Here is a 20514-nt window from a genome sequence, read left to right on the forward strand (position 1 = left end):
ATTTCCTGACTTGCGTGCCCAGCCAAGTAATGCTAACATAAGATTTATTGGCATTACAAATCCCTTTTTACGGGGCCTTGTAACCTCACCCTTTTCTTTTGTGTAGTGATGAAAGCTGCTACACAGATGCATATTTTTCTTTTTTTACAAAAAAAAAAAAAAATCTAGTAAGTTGCTTTAACTTATGCACTTTATGAAGGTCTGTGAACTTTACAATCTGTTCAGAAGAGAAATTTTCATCTTACAGACTAAAATATTAAGTTTATGGGAAGTGCAGAGCAGTAGCTTTCTTTGTTTTGTTTTTAACATTTTCATTTTAAAATCTGTATCTATTCTGTGCCTGGCTGTTGTGGTTCTTCCCCCCCACCCGTCTGAAAAAAACCTCTTCTGGGGGAGAATGGGAATAGGTGGTGGTCAGGATGACCAGGTTCTTCCTATTAAATTAAACATCAGACTTACACTACATCATTCACGTTGTAATAATCCATTCCTCACACAAGATACATATTGTCCAAAATGAAAAGGTTGTAGTTTTGTAAATAAAACAATAATTTTACCCCTGTGGGCATTCTGTGCTAAAACATGTAAAATTCTGTGCACAATATTTTAAAATTCTGCAAGTTTTATTTGTCAATAAATAAATGCAGAGGCTCCAGCATGGCAGTGGAGAGCACAGGCCACTGGCTTACTGAAGGTGGGAGATCACCCTGCAAGCCTCCCATCCCGGGACCCAGACTCCGTGGTGAGGCTGCACCCGACCCTGACACAGCATAGGGCCTGGACTTGCCCCAGAAACACTCTGGGCCCCGGTCCTCTGTGTCAGGTGCATCAGGTGTGGGGCAGGCAGCCTCAACCAGGCAGGATCCAAGTGTGGAGGGAGCAGGGAGTATCCAGGTGTGGGGTGAGAGGATTCTGTGTGGGACAATCTGGGTGCAGGCAGCTCAGTGGGGGGTCTAGGTGTGAGGAGATCTGGATGCACAGAGGCTTGTTGGGGGGGTTCCAGGTACAGAGGCAATGGGACTCTGCAGGGGCTTCCAGGTGAAGGTATTTGGGGCTCAACGGAGGGTCTAGGTGTGGGGGGCTCAGCAGGAGGGTCTGGGTGTTGGTGAGTTGGGGGTCTGGGTGCAGCTAGCTGGGAATCAGTGGTGTGAGGGTCAGGGTGGTGCAAGGGGTGGGGCATCAGGGTGGGAGTTTGAGTGTAGGGCGTTCAGTGGAGGGTGATCTGGGTATGGGGTGGAGGTCCGGAGTGGGGTGTTCCCAACCCCGCTGTGATTTCTCTTTGCTGGCTGCTCCGGGTGCTGAAATGATTTATCTGCTCTGCTAGGGAGTGGGTCCGTGACTGCTCTTGCAGCTTCCCTGTTAGGCAGTCCTTTTTCTGCAAGGAAGCAAATAAATCTGTGGTAGACATGAATTCTGCACACGCGCTGTGGCGTAGAATTTCCCCAGGAGTAAATAGTTAGCATCCCAATCTACTAACTAATCAGGCTTACTATTCTTTCGTATCTGCCTGTAGATAGTGATCTTTCTTCAAATTTACTGAATTTTATCACTCGGCCAGTTTCCTTCCTCCAACTTGTTCAAATGTAAGGCTTTTTAAAAACTGGTAGTTCTGAATTCAGCTGCTCAGTATAGAGACTTCTATAATTTTCCAGCATTTTGATGCAACAAAATGTGACACATTCCCCTTTGTAATGTTAAACTGTAGAAGAGAAGGAAGAAACTCAGAATTATGTTCTGTTAGTAGTGTAACTTCCTCTTCTTCCCTGTCTGGGGACAACCAATTGGCTTTTGTGTTTGTGATAAGTCATATAGACTAATGGTAATATTTTCTCTGAACTGTGTCCTTATGTGGTCCAAAACTTTGTTAGTTTATGCAGCCATATTTCCAGTGACACTAACAGTGGTGTGTTCATCTTGTAATCTGTCAAGTCCATCTGAAGCCACCTTCAGTTGCTTTTGTGAAATTACTTTTATGTTGTGATCAGTCTTTGCGCTTACTGCAAATTTCAGTGTAGATTTCAACACAAGGTAGCCGGATATAAATGTAGATAAACAATCTTTTAGGAACTTCTGCAAAATATTGTGGAACCTGAGGCATAAATCTTATTTCACTCAGCTAATCTGCTTCCTTATGGTTTTAGAAACTCAAAAGTCCTTCTCTGTTGTGCCTTGGGACTGTGCAGTGCTATTCCTTTCTTGATGAGGTTTAAGTAATGTGGTGAATATTCACATGCCAAAAGTTCTGGGTAGTTTTGTCAGAGAACTTACAATCTTTTATTGTCTGAACAAACAGCAGAGACTTCCTTTTTATACTCTTCTGTGCTCATCCTGGATAGCATCTTCAACACCTTGGACATAACATTCTGGAGTTTTATTTTAATATGCTGAATGCAGTAGCATAATATAGGAACACACTTTTCACTACATAGATGCTTGTAGTTAGAGTTGCTTCTGGTGTTCAATTAACCATTTTATGTCAATGTCAAATTATTTGAGGGGTTGGGTTTTGGGTTTCTTCCTTTAATTTTTTTACCTCAGTTTCATCACTTAGAGCATTAAGTAATAGACCTGCACAGCTGTAAATTCAAATCTGTCTGGAGGATTATATTCAGGGCAAAGTGCTTCTTTCCATCTTTTCATTATGCTGCTCATATTATGCTGCACTGAAGGTGGTGGTGATAGTTTCAACCTTCTTTTATACTGTCATGGCAAGTCCAAGTCTTTGTCTTTCAGTTTTTTTAGGGCATTATTGTATGTGTGTGTAAGAGAAACACACACTGATCCGCCCCCCTCCCCACTATAGTCCATGTTGAAAAGTTTCTATTGCTGGGCATCGTGGAACAGTGCCTTACCGGAGCTGGAATTTTATGTCATTGGAAAATCTTACTTCCTGGATCATCAAATTCTCATCAGTGTTCTAGTCTTCATCTTCAAATAGCTACTGAATGAAACTCTCTTATTTTTGATGTTGAAGAATCTAAAAGGACCCAGTTTTCTATTTGAGATGAGCATGAATCTTTTCTCATTTTCTAATGCATTACAATGTGTATATTGCTGTAGAAGAATGATTTAGTTTCAGTGCTTAAATCCATTTAGTTTTGTTTCTTACCACTTCCTTAAACTTTAAGGATATTGAGTCAAACTCTGATACCCGGTAATATACTGTGTTACCCTTTTGCAGGCTTCATCAGCAGCTTTCATACTTACTACAGCTGGAATGAGAACTAGATGAACTGCCTTAGTGAATGCAGGTTGTGAAGGCTGAAAAATAAGTAAAGCAGACTAACCCTTTATACAACCACATCAGATGCCCGGGCCCACCTTCCAGGAGTCTTTAAGCTTCTTCCAAGCAAAGTCCCCTACTAGTTGACAACTCTGCTTACTGCTTATTGAATGATAGACAGTTCTGCTAACTAGTCACACACTTTTTAATTGTCAGTGACTCCAGTTGCTCACTATTCCATCTAGGCTTCTAGATTTAACAAGAACCTTAGTATCTTCACCACTCTGTTTTTAGAACAGTTACACTTTTCGCAGGCCAAAATTAGTATTAAAAATTAAAAAAAAAACCTTTGTTCAGATCATATTAATATAAATACTTCAAAGTGATACAGAAGTTAAAAAGGAAAAGGGGGGGAAGAAAAAAAAAAAGCAAACCTGCAGCAAGGGACTTTTCCAGCTGACATAGGATGGAAACAGAAAATATTTCTCTTCAGTGGGCTTACATACTAACTTTCTGCTCTTGAAGAGCTACAGTGGACGTTATAAGCAATGCTGAAATTGTGACTGTTCAAAAATAGTATAATTGTATGCAGTGTTGTAGCTGTGTTGGTGTCAGGGTATTAGGGACACAAGGTGGGTGAGGTAGTATCTTTTATTGGCCCCACTTCCGCTGAAGAGCAAGACAAGCTTTCGAATTTGAACAGAGCTCTTTTTCAAAGCTGAAAATTTCTGTTTCAGCTGTGAGGATGATGAGCAGTGGAGCAGCTCATGTGGTAGTGTCAGTGGGTTCCAGAGTTGATACTCAAATGAGGCAGACATCATGCAGTTGGTTACACGTGGCTCATATTTGGAAGGCACTCTTTGCAGCCCTGAGGACTAAACAACTTTTTAAGAAAATAGCAGAGAGTGTGCACATGAGCTTAGATTCTGCACAATCTGGTTATCATGTGAGCAATACAAATAGATCATGCAGGTAGTACCCAGCCCCTGAGCTGTATATTTGGCACCCCTGTAGAACATCAAATTATGCTATTATTTTTTACAGCAATTGAGTTAGATAAGAATATACTGTCACTTGCAATACTTTTTTTTTCTCTTTCAGTTAAATGTAGTGTTAATATTAAATACATTGACTCAAATGCAGCCAGTCTTGTTGTCTGTTACATCTTTGGCTTAGTAATTTTACATTGAAAGTAAGAACCTGATTTTATTTTTAGAAGTCTTAAGCTTGCAAAAGGCTTGCCTAATTTTGGAGCACAATTCTATGGTTGTGTATGCAAAGGAAGAGTTCTTCATGTGTGCATGAAAACACCTGATTTACATATGCTAATCAGAGTGCATTTGTACACCTGAAATTTTGGCTCTAAAAGATGATGCTCTTATTACTTTAATATTCTGCAGAGAGAGAGGGTGCCATGAAGTCCACCAGCAGACCAAACTGTAGAACAAACTTTCCTGAACCTGGCATTACTCTCTGAGGAAGTGTGCTAAATCTGTTAGCAATTGCTGTTGTACTAGTAATTAGTCCTTGTGCAAAAATGGTCTTGTGGTTAAGGCACCGGACAGGGAACGGGTGTCAATTTGATTCCCACTCTTACAGATTTTTTTGTATGTGTGTAGGCATGTGACAATTTGTATCGGTGCCCCATCTGTAAAATGCGGCTAATACTTTCTAAGGTACAAGGATCGGTGAAAAAAAATTCATATTTGCCAAGTGGTCAGTTACTATGACAGTGTATACCACATAAATTAGAGCTTCTGAAATACGTAGCTCTATACAGGTCTCTTGGTATAACAGTGCCTGAAGAAATCCCCCTGCCTTGTATGAGTAGGAACTTGACTTGGTACACATCATTAACTTCTGCTATTGATTTAAGAAAATGGATTCTAGCTAGCCCTTACCATTACAAAGACAGCTTTCAATATAGTATTGTCTTCTTGAGTCTGTAGAAAGATTTCCCAGGCTGCAGATGTTGCTTATAGCTTTACCAAGCAGTAGCTGAGTGAAATTAATGCTGACTCGTGTTGCTGTCAAGAACATTGTGGGACCCAGTGATGCTATCAAGAATCCTGGGAATCTCCACTGTCTGCTGCTGTTTGTGGAAAGCTAGTGACTGTCAGAGGCAGGCTGTGGGGTTACAGGGAGGCAAACCCCCAAAACGGAGATGAGTCGTGGGGGCAAAGTAGAGCAGTGGAGACTCTATTCATTTTCTTCTCTTTGCTATATGTAGCAGCCAGGATCCTCTGGAGCGTGGAGAAAAGATGGAAAGCTCCTCACTCTTTCTAGTATATGAGGGGGGCAAGAATGGAGCCTCATGTGTAACTAGCATCCTAGCTGGGAGCTGTTATAATGCACAGACAAGGATGTGTGGTTGGATACTCTGCTAGGAATCTTCCCAGCCCAGCCTTTGAGGATGGCCAGTAGGGCTGGGCTTCTTGTCAGGGTGGTGTTGTCCCTGGATTTCTTTGATAGAGATTCTTACCTCATATTTTATCCTTCTTTTTGGCTGGTAAGTAGTCTCTCACTACTATCATCTGTCATATTCTTCAAGTCCTGTCCCTCTGAGGTAGTATTCCCATCATTTTAAAAATGGGAACTGATCTTAACAGACTTTCCCAGGACCACACCAAGTCCCTGACCAGACTGGAATTACATCTTGGAAACTGACTTCTCCAGGTCCCTTCCAGCCCTATATTTCTATGATCTGCTAGCATTGACCTCCTACCCTAATATACCATTGCACTATCCAATATTTAAACATAGTGATAGCTAGTACAACTCTTCTCCTAGCATGGACAAGGCTTATGTGTTAATCCTACTAATGAAGTGTCTTTCTTTAGTGCACTTGTTATTACTACTTTATTATCTCTCTTTAACGCTGGAGACTGCACTAGGCCTTGGGGAATGATCTCTGTCCTTCAGAGACGTAATTGGGAATGGGCATAAAATGTTATGTGAATATCTGACTCTAAGTTAATTTTGATGACATTATAGGTTGAATAGTGGTAGTGACTTGACTGTGCTGGGGAGTCAGTTGCATCACATCTGTTTTTTAAAATAAAAATATTGACTTGGATTTACTCGTTGAATAAAAATCAGTAGAATTATAATAGTATTAAGTTGTAATGGCATCAAATATTTACTTTTGAATTTTCTGCAGTTATTCTTGTGTGTTTTGGATAGGTGACTATCTCCCTCTGCAGACATTGCTTTAGCACTATATACTTTGTGGCTTTTATGTATGAACAACATTTATCTTCAGCCCTGAATTTTTACAACTGGTATATAATTAACTTCACTCCTTTCAGATGAAAAGGGAAAAGCCGAATTATGTGGTTTTTAAACCCAAACACTTTAGTCAGTGAGGGGGAAAATAGATGTGTTCTTGCAATTATGGACATCTTATTCCTGAAACAAATTTCCTTGCATTAAACTGTTTCAGAGGTATGTGTGTCACGCTGCTTTGTTAAAAGGCCTGGCCAGGACCAAGCTAGGGGAAATGTGTTGCACCAGAATGCATCCTTGGCCTAGAGGGAGCAATGCCTTTTTTTGGACTGTCCAATAGGGTACAGAATTTGGGTAGAAATCTTAGGTAATCCTAATTAAGGCTTATCTGTACATGAATGAAATGAGGCATTACCCTAAAAATACAGTCACTAGTTACACAAAAATAACACTTACAAAAAACTGCAGTTTAACTTTCATAATTAGTCATGATAAAAACAGTAGCTTGTGGTTCTGCTTCAGTCTTTTGTGAATTAAATTATTCCTAAATTGCAGTAGACATCTCCCCCTCCTCCTTTCCTCATGGTGTTTGCTTTGTAATAAGTGTAGCCCTATATTATAAAAAGGGATAATAATAAGGAAGTGACAAGGCTTTCAAATAGGAAGGAGTTTCTTGAAGCAAACAATTGTCTCCACTTCACAGGAAATGGGGTAGGGGGTGACGTGTTAGAAATTTGAATATTTTAATGCAAACTGATCTATTGGGCTGAATTTCGGATATTGCAGCCTTTAATATATTTTGCTTAAGTTTCAAACTTGCTGTTTGTGAACTGACTTACTATAATTCTGCAATGGAGAAATAAAGAATGTATTTTGTAAAGAAGATGCTTGCTATGAAAGGGATTTTGGAATGTGGCAGTCTAAATCACAAATCTGTTCTACTAGTTCAGAAGTGAAGGCGCAGTTGATACTAATATTTATAGCTATTTATATAAGATCAGTGTTAATGTACAAAGCCTCAAAACATTGTAGAAGACTAAGTCTTTTTCTGCTCTGTATATGGGCAGAAAATGTGATACAATAAATGAGATCTTAACCTGGCAAATAACAAGGGAGATTGTATTTGGGGTAGGGCTAGGGAGTACTTGTATCTGTGTCTCCTTGGTCTGGATGTGCTCATGATATTGTACCAAATATTTAAGTCTATCATCCAAGCTGCATGCTACTGACGCAGCGACTTCTGGTATCTCCATGGATATGTCATGATCCCATTAGTCTTGGTATCAGTGAAAAGATTGGTTGTTCTCTGCTGAAACAGTGATGGGCTCTGAAGGGCTGTCTGATATCTAAATCAATGAGAAGGACCCAAATTAGTTCAGAGCTGAAGCTTGCTGGATTCATCAGGGTGCAAAGCTGTGAAGTGGGGGAGCAGAAGTCCTTGAACACACGAAAGACATTTTACAGTCACTTACTGAGGACATGTTCACTGTCTACAAATGTATACTGCACTTGTGATCTGTTTAGTATTCTGTTTCTCTAATATTTGCCCCAGTTAGAGCCATCTGGTACTGGTAAACTTTGCTATCCGAGTAACTTGTAATTCTGCACAAAGATAAATGTTACAGTTTTGAATGGGACTTTGTTCTTAATGCTCCGGGGAGGGGAGCAGCAGCAGCAGCCGCAGCCATACTCTGTTGCCTCTGAATGCGCTCTGCATGGCAGTGGCGGTGCAGCCAATAACCTCTCCATGCTTTATTTTGGCCAAATGTCTCACGCAGGTCCCTGCTGAGCCTTGGTGAGTGTTAGACTTGTTTCCATCATATCCAGTGGCTTTGCTGTAGAGAAGCAAAGTGGGAGGATGTTCTCACTATGACTGCCCATAGTGCTCCTCTCTCCTGCTTCCAAAAATGGCCTTACATAACCAAAAGCTCTTCCTCTGTAGAAGTGACAGGTTTCAGAGTAACTGTATTCGCAAAAAGAAAAGGAGTACTTGTGGCACCTTAGAAGCTAACCAATTTATTTGAGCATAAGCTTTCGTGAGCTACAGCTCACTTCATCAGATGCATACTGTGGAAAGTGTAGAAGATCTTTTATACACACCACTCTCCTGCTGGCAATAGCTTATCTAAAGTGACCACTCTCCTTACAATGTGTACGATAATCAAGGTGGGCCATTTCCAGCACAAATCCAGGGTTTAACAAGAACATCGGGGGGGGGGGCGAGGGGGGAGGAGATGGTTTAGGAAAAAACAAGGGGAAAGAGGTTACCTTGCATAATGACTTAGCCACTCCCAGTCTCTATTCAAGCCTAAGTTAATTGTATCCAATTTGCAAATGAATTCCAATTCAAACAGTTTCTCGCTGGAGTCTGGATTTGAAGTTTTTTTTGTTGAAGAATTGCAACTTTCATGTCTGTAATCACATGACCAGAGAGATTGAAGTGTTCTCCGACTGGTTTATGAATGTTATAATTCTTGACATTTGATTTGTGTCCATTTATTCTTTTTACGTAGAGACTGTCCAGTTTGACCAATGTACATGGCAGAGGGGCATTGCTGGCACATGATGGCATATATCACATTGGTGGATGTGCAGGTGAACGAGCCTCTGATAAAAAGAAAAGGAGTACTTGTGGCACCTTAGAGACTAACCAATTTATTTGAGCATGAGCTTTCGTGAGCTACAGCTCACGAAAGCTCATGCTCGGATAAATTGGTTAGTCTCTAAGGTGCCACAAGTACTCCTTTTCTTTTTGCGAATACAGACTAACACGGCTGTTCCTCTGGAGCCTCTGATAGTGTGGCTGATGTTATTAGGTCCTGTGATGGTGTCCCCTGAATATATATGTGGGCACAGTTGGCAACGGGCCACTTCCTGGACACTACAGTGCTAATAAACGATGGTCACATAAACACCACCCTATACCAGAAACCTATTTCTATCTACATGCCTCCAGCTTTCACCCTGACCACACCACACGATCCATCGTCTACAGCCAAGCTCTGCGATACAACCGCATTTGCTCCAACCCCTCAGACAGAGACAAACACCTACAAGATCTCTATCAAGCATTCTTACAACTACAATACCCACCTGCGGAAGTGAAGAAACAGATTGACAGAGCCAGAAGAGTTTCCAGAAGTCACCTACTACAGGACAGGCCCAACAAAGAAAATAACAGAACGCCACTAGCCGTCACCTTCAGCCCCCAACTAAAACCCCTCCAACGCATTATTAAGGATCTCCAACCTATCCTGAAGGATGACCCAACACTCTCACAAATCCTGGGAGACAGGCCAGTCCTTGCCTACAGACAGCCCCCCAACCTGAAGCAAATACTCATCAGCAACCACATACCACACAACAGAACCACTAACCCAGGAACCTATCCTTGCAACAAAGCCCGTTGCCAACTGTGCCCACATATGTATTCAGGGGACACCATCACAGGGCCTAATAACATCAGCCACGCTATCGGAGGCTCGTTCACCTGCACATCCACCAATGTGATATATGCCATCATGTGCCAGCAATGCCCCTCTGCCATGTACATTGGTCAAACTGGACAGTCTCTACGTAAAAAGAATAAATGGACACAAATCAAATGTCAAGAATTATAACATTCATAAACCAGTCGGAGAACACTTCAATCTTTCTGGTCATGTGATTACAGACATGAAAGTTGCAATTCTTCAACAAAAAAACTTCAAATCCAGACTCCAGCGAGAAACTGTTTGAATTGGAATTCATTTGCAAATTGGATACAATTAACTTAGGCTTGAATAGAGACTGGGAGTGGCTAAGTCATTATGCAAGGTAACCTCTTTCCCCTTGTTTTTTCCTAAACCATCGCCCCCCCCCCCCCCGATGTTCTTGTTAAACCCTGGATTTGTGCTGGAAATGGCCCACCTTGATACACATTGTAAGGAGAGTGGTCACTTTAGATAAGCTATTGCCAGCAGGAGAGTGGGGTGGGGGGAGGTATTTTTTCATACTTTGTGTGTATAAAAGATCTTCTACGCTTTCCACAGTATGCATCCGATGAAGTGAGCTGTAGCTCACGAAAGCTTATGCTCAAATAAATTGGTTAGTCTCTAAGGTGCCACAAGTACTCCTTTTCTTTCTGTAAAAGTGAGTCCAGCTTGGAATGAGGTGAATAAGGATATGTCCCTATAGCTGTAAAATTATGCTGAACACCTATTTTAATGCGGCAACACACATTTTGGTATCCCTTCTTTCCTGTTTAGAAATACTACTAACTTGTACATTGAGGCGCATGGGAGAGGCTGCAGCTACATCTATCTATGAGTGCCTTCGCTTCTGAAGGAAGCCCCTCCATAGAAACTTGTATTCTACTCATCATCCTTGATGCAAAATCCCTCTCCTGCAGTGGAGGGAGCAGAGATGCACAGCTGGAGGTCACTTGAGGTTGTTCTCTAGGCAAGTTGTGTTGTAATGTGTTTTGGAAACACATGTATTTTGCTGTCCGAAGTGATCATCACAGAACAGGATAGGACGGACTACCTGTAAGTTCCTAGTTGCATAGGCTATATCATGTCACGGAGAAAACCACATCTCTGTGTGTGGAACTTGAATTCCTAACAGGGAAAAGAGAGCTGTTCATTTGTGTATTACATGTAATGACATAATCCTAAAGTACCTTCTGGTGGGGCAAAGATAAATCTTTTGTACCACTTGAGCTGTCCAGTTTTCTTTTAAAAGCAAACTCATGAGAGGATATTTCCCATCTCTCACAAAAGTAGATCACCTGTCTGCTACCTGCAAAACAGCTGATGGCTGGAAAAGAATGGACATCATAATTCGGAGTGTGGCAAATGCAGCCAAAACCATGTGTTCCTTTGGGAGGGTGACTTGGCGGTGAGGTGGTGTCACTCAGTCATAGAGCTCTCTATAACTATCTCCTCTCTGTAATGACTGCCTCTCAGATATGTGAAGGTAAAATTTCCAGGGGTTCATTCCGAAGCCTGTAAGTTACACTGTATTGGCATAGTTATTTCTGTTGAAAAAACCACGCCACTGACCAATATAGCTATGCTTTCATCAACACAGCTAACTTTGGTCGGGGGGGGGTAGCATTCCTACATAAAAAGAAAAACCCCTTCTGTCGGAGTAGGCTGCCATCTATGCTTATAGATTTATAGACTTTAAGGTCACAAGGAACCATTATGATCATTTAGCTTGACCTGAACATTGTAGGCCACAGACCCTTAACCCCTCCACCCCTTATAATAGACCCCTAACTTCTGACTTAGTTACTGAAGTCCTCAAATCATGATTTAAAGACTTCAAGTTACAGAGAATCCACAATTTACACTAGTTTAAACCTGCAAGTCCAGTGTTCCCCATGCTGTGGGAGCGGTGAACCCCCCCCGCTCTCCCCCCGGGGTGTTTGACAGTCTGACCTGGGGAAAAATTCCTTCCTGACCCAAATATGGCAGTTAGACCAGGGGTAGGCAATCTATGGCATGCGTGCCAAAGGCGGCATGCGAGCTGATTTTCAGTGGCACACACTGCTCGGGTCCTGGCAACTGGTTCGGGGGGCTCTGCATTTTAATTTAATTTTAAGTGAAACTTCTTAAACATTTTAAAAATCTTATTTTCTTTACATCAATTGTGTAGTTGTCTATTAAAGACTTATAGAAAGACCTTCTAAAAATGTTAAAATGTATCACTGGCACGCGAAACCTTAAATTAGAGTGAATAAATAAAGACTCGGCACACCACTTCTGAAAGGTTGCCGACCCCTGAGTTAGACCCTGAACACGTGGGCAAGACCCTCCAGCCAGAAGCCTTGGAAAGGATTCTATGTAGTAACTTAGAGCCCTCCCCATCTTGTGTCCCATCACCAGCCATTGGAAATATTTGTTACTAGCAGTTGCAGGTTGGCTACATGCCATTGTAGGCAGTCTCATCATACCATTCCCTCCATAAAATTACCAAGCTCAGTTTTGAAGCCATTAGGTTTTTTTGCCCCCACTATTCCATTTGGAAGGCTGTTCAAGAACTTCACTTCTCTGGTGGTTAGAAACCTTTGTCTAATTTCAAGCCTAAACTTGTTCATGGCTAGTTAATATTAATATGTTCTTGTTTCCACATAGGCACTTTACTTAAAATTTAACTCCTTTCCCTTCCTGGTATTTAGCCCTCTGATGTATTTATAGAGAGCAATCATATCTCCCCTCAGACTTCTTTCAGTCAGGCTAAACAAGCCACACTCTTTGGGTCTACTCTCATAAGGTAAGTTTTTCATTCCTAATAGCCCTTCTCTGCTGTTCCAGCTTGAGTTTATTGGGCTATACCGACCTATCTGTGCCTGTGTAGTCTCAGGAGCTTAGACATACCCTAGGAGAAAGGACAATGATAAATAACTCTGAATTGTAGAACTGGGATTAGTCTTGCAGAAGCCTAGCAGATGTTTCATAGCCAAAATGGTAGGAATGCAACTTTGAGAAGAACAAACCATAAATAGTTACACTTGAGTCAATTTTTTTCCTTGTCTCTCTCTCTTTCCTTAGCCGACAACACAGCAGTCTCCTCAAGATGAACAGGAAAAGCTCCTGGATGAAGCCATTCAGGCTGTAAAGGTCCAGTCTTTCCAGATGAAGCGATGCTTGGTAAGAAATGTTTTTGTGTGTGTGTTTTGTTTTGTTTTTAAAAATAGTGGAATGTAATTTCTTGAAGCTGGAAGGAACTCTTTCTCTCCTACCCCATGAGCTGCAGTTTGATGCATTGGATTCAGCTGGAAGCATGATAAACTTTACAATCTGCTTTGAGCATACAAGCATTGACTGACTCTCTTGTTGTGGGGAAACCCAGCACACTATGAAGGTTGGCAGCAAAGCTCTCATATCCAATGGAAATGACACTTCCAGCAATGGGTGAAACTGGAGCACTTCTTTTAGTGCCACTGCTTGCTGAAATAAATGGAAGGAATATTTTTTTTCATTTCGTAGGCCAGAAGTTTTACTGACTTAGTTTCCCTCAGCAAAATGTAAAAATGTCCGAGTAGCTGCTATTCCATGCAGCAAGTGAGGGAATAAGTATTCTCAGGTGGAAATCTGCAAGTGCCTACAAGCCTAAAAGCTCTTTAGATTATCTTCACAAAGGTTTTATTGTTGCCCTTTCCTTTTTTGTGAAACTAAGTAGTCCATAACATGGTAAGAACACATCCTGCTTGTCCCTTACTTTCAGTATGTTGAGTGTGTATTTCTGCATAGTGCTTTTCCATGTCTCTTCCCTCCAGTCAAGCTGCAGAATTTTGCTGAATTTATTTTCAGCAGGGCAGTCCTCTACATGCTGCTGTGCAGGAGTACTATTCCTATAGCATATACTGGGGACCTTCCAAGGGCTGCAGTTGTGGCATTAGTTAGGCTATGTCTACACTACCGTGGTAAGTTGACCTAAGCTACGCAACTCCAGCTACATGAATAACTTAACTGGAGTTGATGTAGCTTAGGTCGACTTACCATGGGTCCACACTATGCTGGGTTGATGGGAGACTCTCCCGTCGACTTACTGTACCCTTCTCGTTCGGGGTAGATACCAGGTTCGACTGGAAAGCGATCTGCTGTCAGTTTGGTGTGTCTTCACTAGACCTGCTAAATTGACCCTAGTGCATTGCTCCCTGGAGCGTTGGTCCGTGGGGTAGTGTAGACGTAGCCTTAATGGATTGTACTGTGATGCAAAGCACTAATGAGTGACATTGCACTGAGATCTCCCTTCATCTCTTTTCCTCTGCTGGATGAAACTTGAAGAGACAGTTGGAGGGAAGATGAGAGGCGCATAAACAGTAGGAAGCCTAGCATATGTGAGGAACTTGGCTTTATCTCCAAAAGAATGAATAAAACTTAAAGCTGAATTTAAAATGAGTTTGAGAAGCTTTGAGTCTATGAAAGCTTATAGTGGTCCTTGGCCAACTGCTGTCTTGTGCTTGCAGCCAAAGAGGATGAAACAGGAGCACCAACAGAATTATGAATTTCCTCTGTTCATATCTTGATGTGTTGGCATCTCCAAAACAACCCGCAGAGAAATTGCAACTATACTTTCCATCCGTGTTACTGAAAGGAGAACTTGTCCCACTATTTAAAGACATTTTGAAATCCCATGCTCCTAAACTCTGTAGACCTAAGACTTAATCCCTAGCCACCCAGTAGTCTGTTTTATATTCATACAAAGGAGCATACAGGTTCATGGTCCAGATAATTATATGGAACTCTCTAAATATACCTCCTTGTTCTCGACGATCTAATAAAACACTACTCCCCCGTCCCCCCCTCCACACACACATTAAAAATAGCAGTGTTTTTATGGAGATGGACATGGGAATCTAATCCAAATTCTTGCAGAGTTTTCCACTAATAATGTGAGTTACCCTGTATCTTTATCTGTTAGGGCATAGTGCTGTGCTTCATCACTAGACTGAGCTGGAAAGCAGACTTGGGTCTAGAACTTTAATGAGTTGTAAAGATGTCTTGCTTTGGTTTCCAGGGTGGGATTGTGTTTGTTGGGGAGAGGAGGGGCGAGGGTTGCCACACTAGTGTAAATAATAAGCTGTTTCTCCAGTGTTTCATGTACTAGCCCACAGGTATACTATATCCCCATATCAAAAGACACTCAAAACAAAACTTACATCCTTTTTTTTTTTTGTTAAACACTCACTACTTCTCTGTCTAGATGGTGAACAAGTTACTTAAAATAATTGGATTTGAAGTAGATTGTTTTTCAGTTTTGGCTTTTTGGGTTTGTTTGGGGTTTTTTTGCATTTTTACCCATTTAGTTTTCCAACGCTGTTTTTAACATGTTAGAAAGCTAACTTGCTTCACAAATCAAATTGCAGTTGTCTAGGCTGGGGAACGACAAGTGAACACTGCTAATGTTTGTTCTTACACTCAATCTTTAGGACAAAAACAAGCTTATGGATGCTCTGAAACATGCCTCCAACATGCTTGGTGAACTGCGGACTTCTATGCTATCTCCAAAGAGCTATTATGAACTCTGTATCTTTTGAATGGTTGATGGGAGAATATTTGAGGTACTGTGCACTGCAATCTGTGTAGTTGTGCGCCTAGGAGTAACATGATATCCCTTTGGTCTCTTCCTTGTAAAATCATTTTTTTCCTAACATTGCTTTATTCAGTTTTCTTTATCTCTGCTGGAACTGTTGTCTATCCAGATAAGCTGAAGAAGGAAACACACCAGCTCACTGTGAAAGAGATTGTACTATACAACAAGAATGAACAAAGTAGTCCGTAATCACTTCAGAACTCTGTGGGCCTGATCTCTTAGAAGATTCTGTATGGCATTATTAAAAACTACAAAGTGTGGTGAGCAAGGAGTTAGAACTATGGAGCACCTAGATTTTGCCTAGAAAACTAGGTGGTCTCTTTATAGTCAATACAACGGTCTTGCCTACACCAAAAGCACATGCTGCAGGCATTAGCTTCCTTTTTTTTGGCCCCTGTGTGGTTTAGCTTTTTCTTTCTAAAAGCTGGGAGACTACTACATTTACTTCTCTTTGATGTGATATATCAATTGAGGGAACATTTAGTAACTTTTCATGCAGCAAATATGCTGTTGACATGCAGAGAAGCGAGGTGTTACTTCCCCACTCTATACTCTTACAGCCTTAATTTTTTATATATGCTGCTAAGGATCGGGATATCCCTCTGTGAAAGCCATGACCTTCTACACCACTCTTTATTTTGCCTAGTCCTATGTGCCTTTGCTTCCACCCTCTACTGCAGTATCCTTGCCCTCAATACTTTCTCACTCCTCTGCATGCTGAACACCTTTCTCCTTCAAATATTTCAACTTGTAAATTCAGTCTTTCAGTAGTGATGTCCTGTGAGAAACCGTTTCAGCTCCCTGTGCTGGACTCCTACTGTTTGTCTGTTAGCTTCAGATTGTAAGCTCCTTGGGCAGTATCTTCCTCTTGGTACCGTTAAGTAAATGGGTATGCATATCTGTTGTAGTGATATTAATGTTTAATCCTTAACCATAAGAGAAAAGATATGGCTATTTCTGATGAGCTACACTATTTGGAGGTATATCTGACAGATGAATTTGCCAAGGGAAGGAAAGTGGCAGATCTTTATGAACTAGTACAGTATGCTGGAAATATTATCCCAAGACTGTAAGTAAATGAGCACTGACAAAACTTTCTTAAATAATGAATGCTATTTTTCTAAAACTTCTTGCTCGGGGAAAATTCTTGCCTTGGATTTTGTGTTGTCTCCTGCTTCAGAGCAGGATTTCAAAGTACTCTAAAGAAAATCTCTATCTGATAACACAGGAGCCCCCTGATTGTTTTGAGATATTTAAGCCCCAAATGCTACTTTTGTAACTAGTAGTTGGATTCTCCCACTCAAGTACTTTGTTTTATTAGCAATTTAGTGAAATAAAGTTAAAAAAAATTGTTTCACTGACTCTAATTTTTAATATAAATCAGCTGTTAGAAACTTACATTTTTTATTTAACTGCTTCTTCAAATATCTTGTACTGATCTTAGTAAGCCTAATTGACATAAGTGCCAAATCTTAGCTGGTGTAAATTGATTGCACACAGCTGAGGATCTGGCCCTATTTTTGTAAAGATAAGTGGGAGGTCTCTTTTTCCAATTGCTTATGTTCAGTTGTTGGCATAGGGAATAGAAAAAACACTTTATAATATCACATTTAATATAATATTAAATATTCCTGTAGTTTATACGTTCTTTTTAAAAAACAGAACTGTGGCATGTCTCTATCTTCATTTTAGTAGTATCTTTAGTATCTCTTAGTAAGATTCACTAAAGAAGATGAAACAAATTCAGCTTATCCACCGATACAATAACTGAACTCAGATACAGTACACTTGAGACTACTGAAAAGTCTTAACTTCATTAATTGCCCTAAATACATAGTGTTCCTTATCCTCTTGTTGATTTAGCTTCCGATCCTGCAAGCGGTATTGTGTGAGTGGACCCCTGTGCTCATGCCGAGTCGTCAGGGATACTCGGCAAATACAGAAGTTTTCCTAAGAGGAGTTGCTTGTAGGGTTAGGTTAACTAGTTCTGCAAGGTATTGAGCAATGTCAATTCCCTTCTAAAATCATAGTCCCATAATTAATTTTTTTTAAAAACCGTCCCGATTTTTAGATTTGTCCTGCATCCCAACTGATATTTGTCCCGATATTGCAGCTTTGGCCACTTTGGCGGTTGTTTTTGTGGTGTGTTTTTTTTTTTGCTTCCCCCATGTGTTCCGATATTTTGTCCCTTTCATCTGGTCACCCTAAATTTGATGGGAGTGTGCTCTCCCATTGATTTAGTGTCTTCACCAGACTTGCTAAATCGACACTCACTTCATTGATTGGAGCAGTGCCAATCTATCAATAAGTGTAGACATGCCCTAAGTTTCCCTTTCTGTAAATGGGAAAAATAATTCTTGCCCAGCAGGCAAAAGGGGTGTGCATTGTAGGCACTGATTAGTTAATATCTGTACAATGCTTTGAATATATACAGTACTGTAATAGGGCCAAGTATTTGTTGTTACTACCCACACTTAGATAAACTTCTTTGCACACCCACTCCACACTTCACATACACACTTCATTTAATTCTTTCTCATCCTTTCTAAGTATCTTGTGAGACGAGAGGGGTAGACCTGCCTTTGACCAGGTTACTGTATTGTATTCATGTATCAATACAAGTTTTCTCAATAATACTTAATCCACCATTTTAATCAGAATTTCTTCAACTGTTTTTTTTCCCCTAGCTATCTGCTGATAACAGTAGGTGTTGTCTATGTCAAGTCCTTTCCTCAGTCCAGAAAAGATATCCTGAAAGATTTGGTGGAAATGTGCCGTGGTGTCCAGCATCCTCTAAGAGGCTTGTTTCTTCGAAACTACCTTCTTCAGTGTACTAGGAATATTTTACCAGATGAAGGCGAACAGACAGAGTAAGAGAAATGTGATGCAAGCTCAGAATGGCTTCATCCTTAAACGAAGAATACATTAATAGTGTTTATTCTCTGATCTTGTAAGGCTTGAAATAGGTGCATATTTTAAATAGAATTTATTTTTTGTAATTGTTCTTTGGATAGACAATGAAAGTCCAGTCTCTAGTGAAGACCTGATGGATTAATTCCTGGCAGGTGACCTTAAGACATGCTTTGTATGCTTAGGCAAAAAAACCCTTAAGTATAGCTTTAAAATGGCCTCACTGGTCAAAACGACATCCTCATTTTCCTCCTTCCCCCATGCACCCAGAAATATTCATAGAACTTGGCCAATAACTAATTTATTGGCTTTAAGGTTGGGATGTAAGCTTTTTGTGTTTTCTCTTACTGTAAAAAGTAGGATTCAAGATAAAATGGGCTCTAGTCTTCACAATGTAGGCTATAAACTCTCTACTGTAGAGAATATTTAATGTTTCAAATACATCTCTGGTCTGCAAAATGTTTTCTAGCCTTTGTGGATGGGGACAAAGTGTGCTAAAAAACTATTCTTTATGCTACTGACCCTGTCCACACCATTTTTTTTCTAATGTGGTTCAAGTGCTCATGTAGATTGGGTCTATTGTATCTGTACTTGATTGGTTGTACATTTCTCTTTTGTCACATTCTCCTAAAACTAAAATTCCTCTTGATCTCACTTTAAAGTTCTTTGAAAGTGGAACATGCATCTTTTGTAAACACGTGCGCAACCCTCCCCCTCCCCCAGGATAGAAGCCAAAACATTCTTATTTTTAACCACTGATCTGATTTCAGCGAAGAAACCACCGGCGACATCAGTGATTCCATGGATTTTGTGCTGCTGAACTTTGCTGAGATGAACAAACTCTGGGTGCGAATGCAACACCAAGGACACAGTCGAGATAGAGAAAAGAGGGAGCGGGAAAGGCAGGAACTGAGGATCCTAGTGGGAACAAACTTGGTTCGCCTTAGTCAATTGGAAGGTGTTAATGTGGAGAGATATAAACAGGTGAGCTTTCTTTCATCTAACACTTAACTGTATCTATATTTACCAGATGAATGAAACATGAATCAAGAGTTCCATTGTCTATGAAAGTTATTAGTTTCACAAAAATCAATATAATATTTGGCGCTTTTGTAGCGCTGTTTATTTGAAGCTCTCAGAACATTAATGAAATCTCATAATGCTCCAGGAGGTAAGTAAACCTACCTACAGGTAGGTTAATATGAGGTGCAACAAGACAAAGTGATATATGCACAAGATTACACAGAACTGGCCATTCGACTCTGAGGTCCTGCCTCCCAGTCCCCCAATCTGTGTACTGGGAAATACTAGTTCCCTTTATAAGCATACATGCAATGCATGTGTACAGGGGAAGGAGCCAAAAAGATGAACAAAATGATACCTTTCAAAGCATTCAAGCAATTGACTACATTCCTGTTCAAAATAGTAGACCTCAAAAAAAAGTGTCAATACTAGAGAATGCAGATGATCCAAAAATCTGAAATGTCCCCTGAGCTATCTGGACATTCTCAAGTAATAGATGAGAAATGCTTTGTAAACCATGACAAATGCCACTGAAGACAATTACATTTAATTAAAATGGGAGAGATTTATATAAATGGACACCGGTATGTTTGTAATCTGCCCAGTGAGTGAGTGTGAGAAAGCGAGCGAGCGTGTGCATGTGCCTCAATTTGAAAAATTTAATTTTATGTCTTCAGTAAGAATGGACATTAAATTCTTCTCATTACTATTTCAGTGTCAGTGTACAGCCGGGATTTATATGTTGATATCTAGTGAGATAATCTGACTATTGCTGTAAAACTCTAAAGTTTGTACATGCGTAGGCAGACTGAAACTTTATAACATTTTAAAAATCTGATTCAGGATTTGTATAGCCTGAGGAAGTCAATGGGGGGAAAAATATTGCAACATCTTCCTTCCTTTACAGATTGTTTTGCCTGGAATATTGGAGCAAGTAGTAAACTGCAGGGATGCTCTAGCTCAGGAGTATCTCATGGAATGTATTATTCAGGTAAGCTGCAGAAAGGAGAAAAAGTAGCATAAACATTCACTTGATGTTTGTTTAAAAT

General features: G+C 40.5%; 1 protein-coding gene across 3 annotated transcripts in view; it reads left to right on the forward strand.

The window, feature by feature from the left end:
- Positions 1-20514, forward strand: part of VPS35 (VPS35 retromer complex component) — a 43632-nt gene that overhangs the window by 4668 nt on the left and 18450 nt on the right. Inside the window, exons 1-7 of one of the 3 annotated variants that reach the window (XM_075118381.1) lie at positions 10696-10888; positions 12985-13083; positions 15369-15465; positions 16478-16601; positions 18220-18402; positions 19213-19426; positions 20373-20456. In XM_075118381.1, coding sequence (XP_074974482.1) covers positions 13069-13083; positions 15369-15465; positions 16478-16601; positions 18220-18402; positions 19213-19426; positions 20373-20456 — 717 coding nt within the window. In that variant the 5' untranslated portion in view covers positions 10696-10888; positions 12985-13068. Of the gene's footprint in view, positions 1-10695; positions 10889-10952; positions 10975-12984; positions 13084-15368; positions 15466-16477; positions 16602-18219; positions 18403-19212; positions 19427-20372; positions 20457-20514 lie in introns of those variants that run through there. The other 2 variants (XM_048816362.2, XM_048816361.2) reach the window with 2 other exon arrangements.

The sequence above is a fragment of the Caretta caretta genome, chromosome 12, assembly GCF_965140235.1.
Source record: "Caretta caretta isolate rCarCar2 chromosome 12, rCarCar1.hap1, whole genome shotgun sequence".
NCBI lineage: Eukaryota > Metazoa > Chordata > Testudines > Cheloniidae > Caretta > Caretta caretta.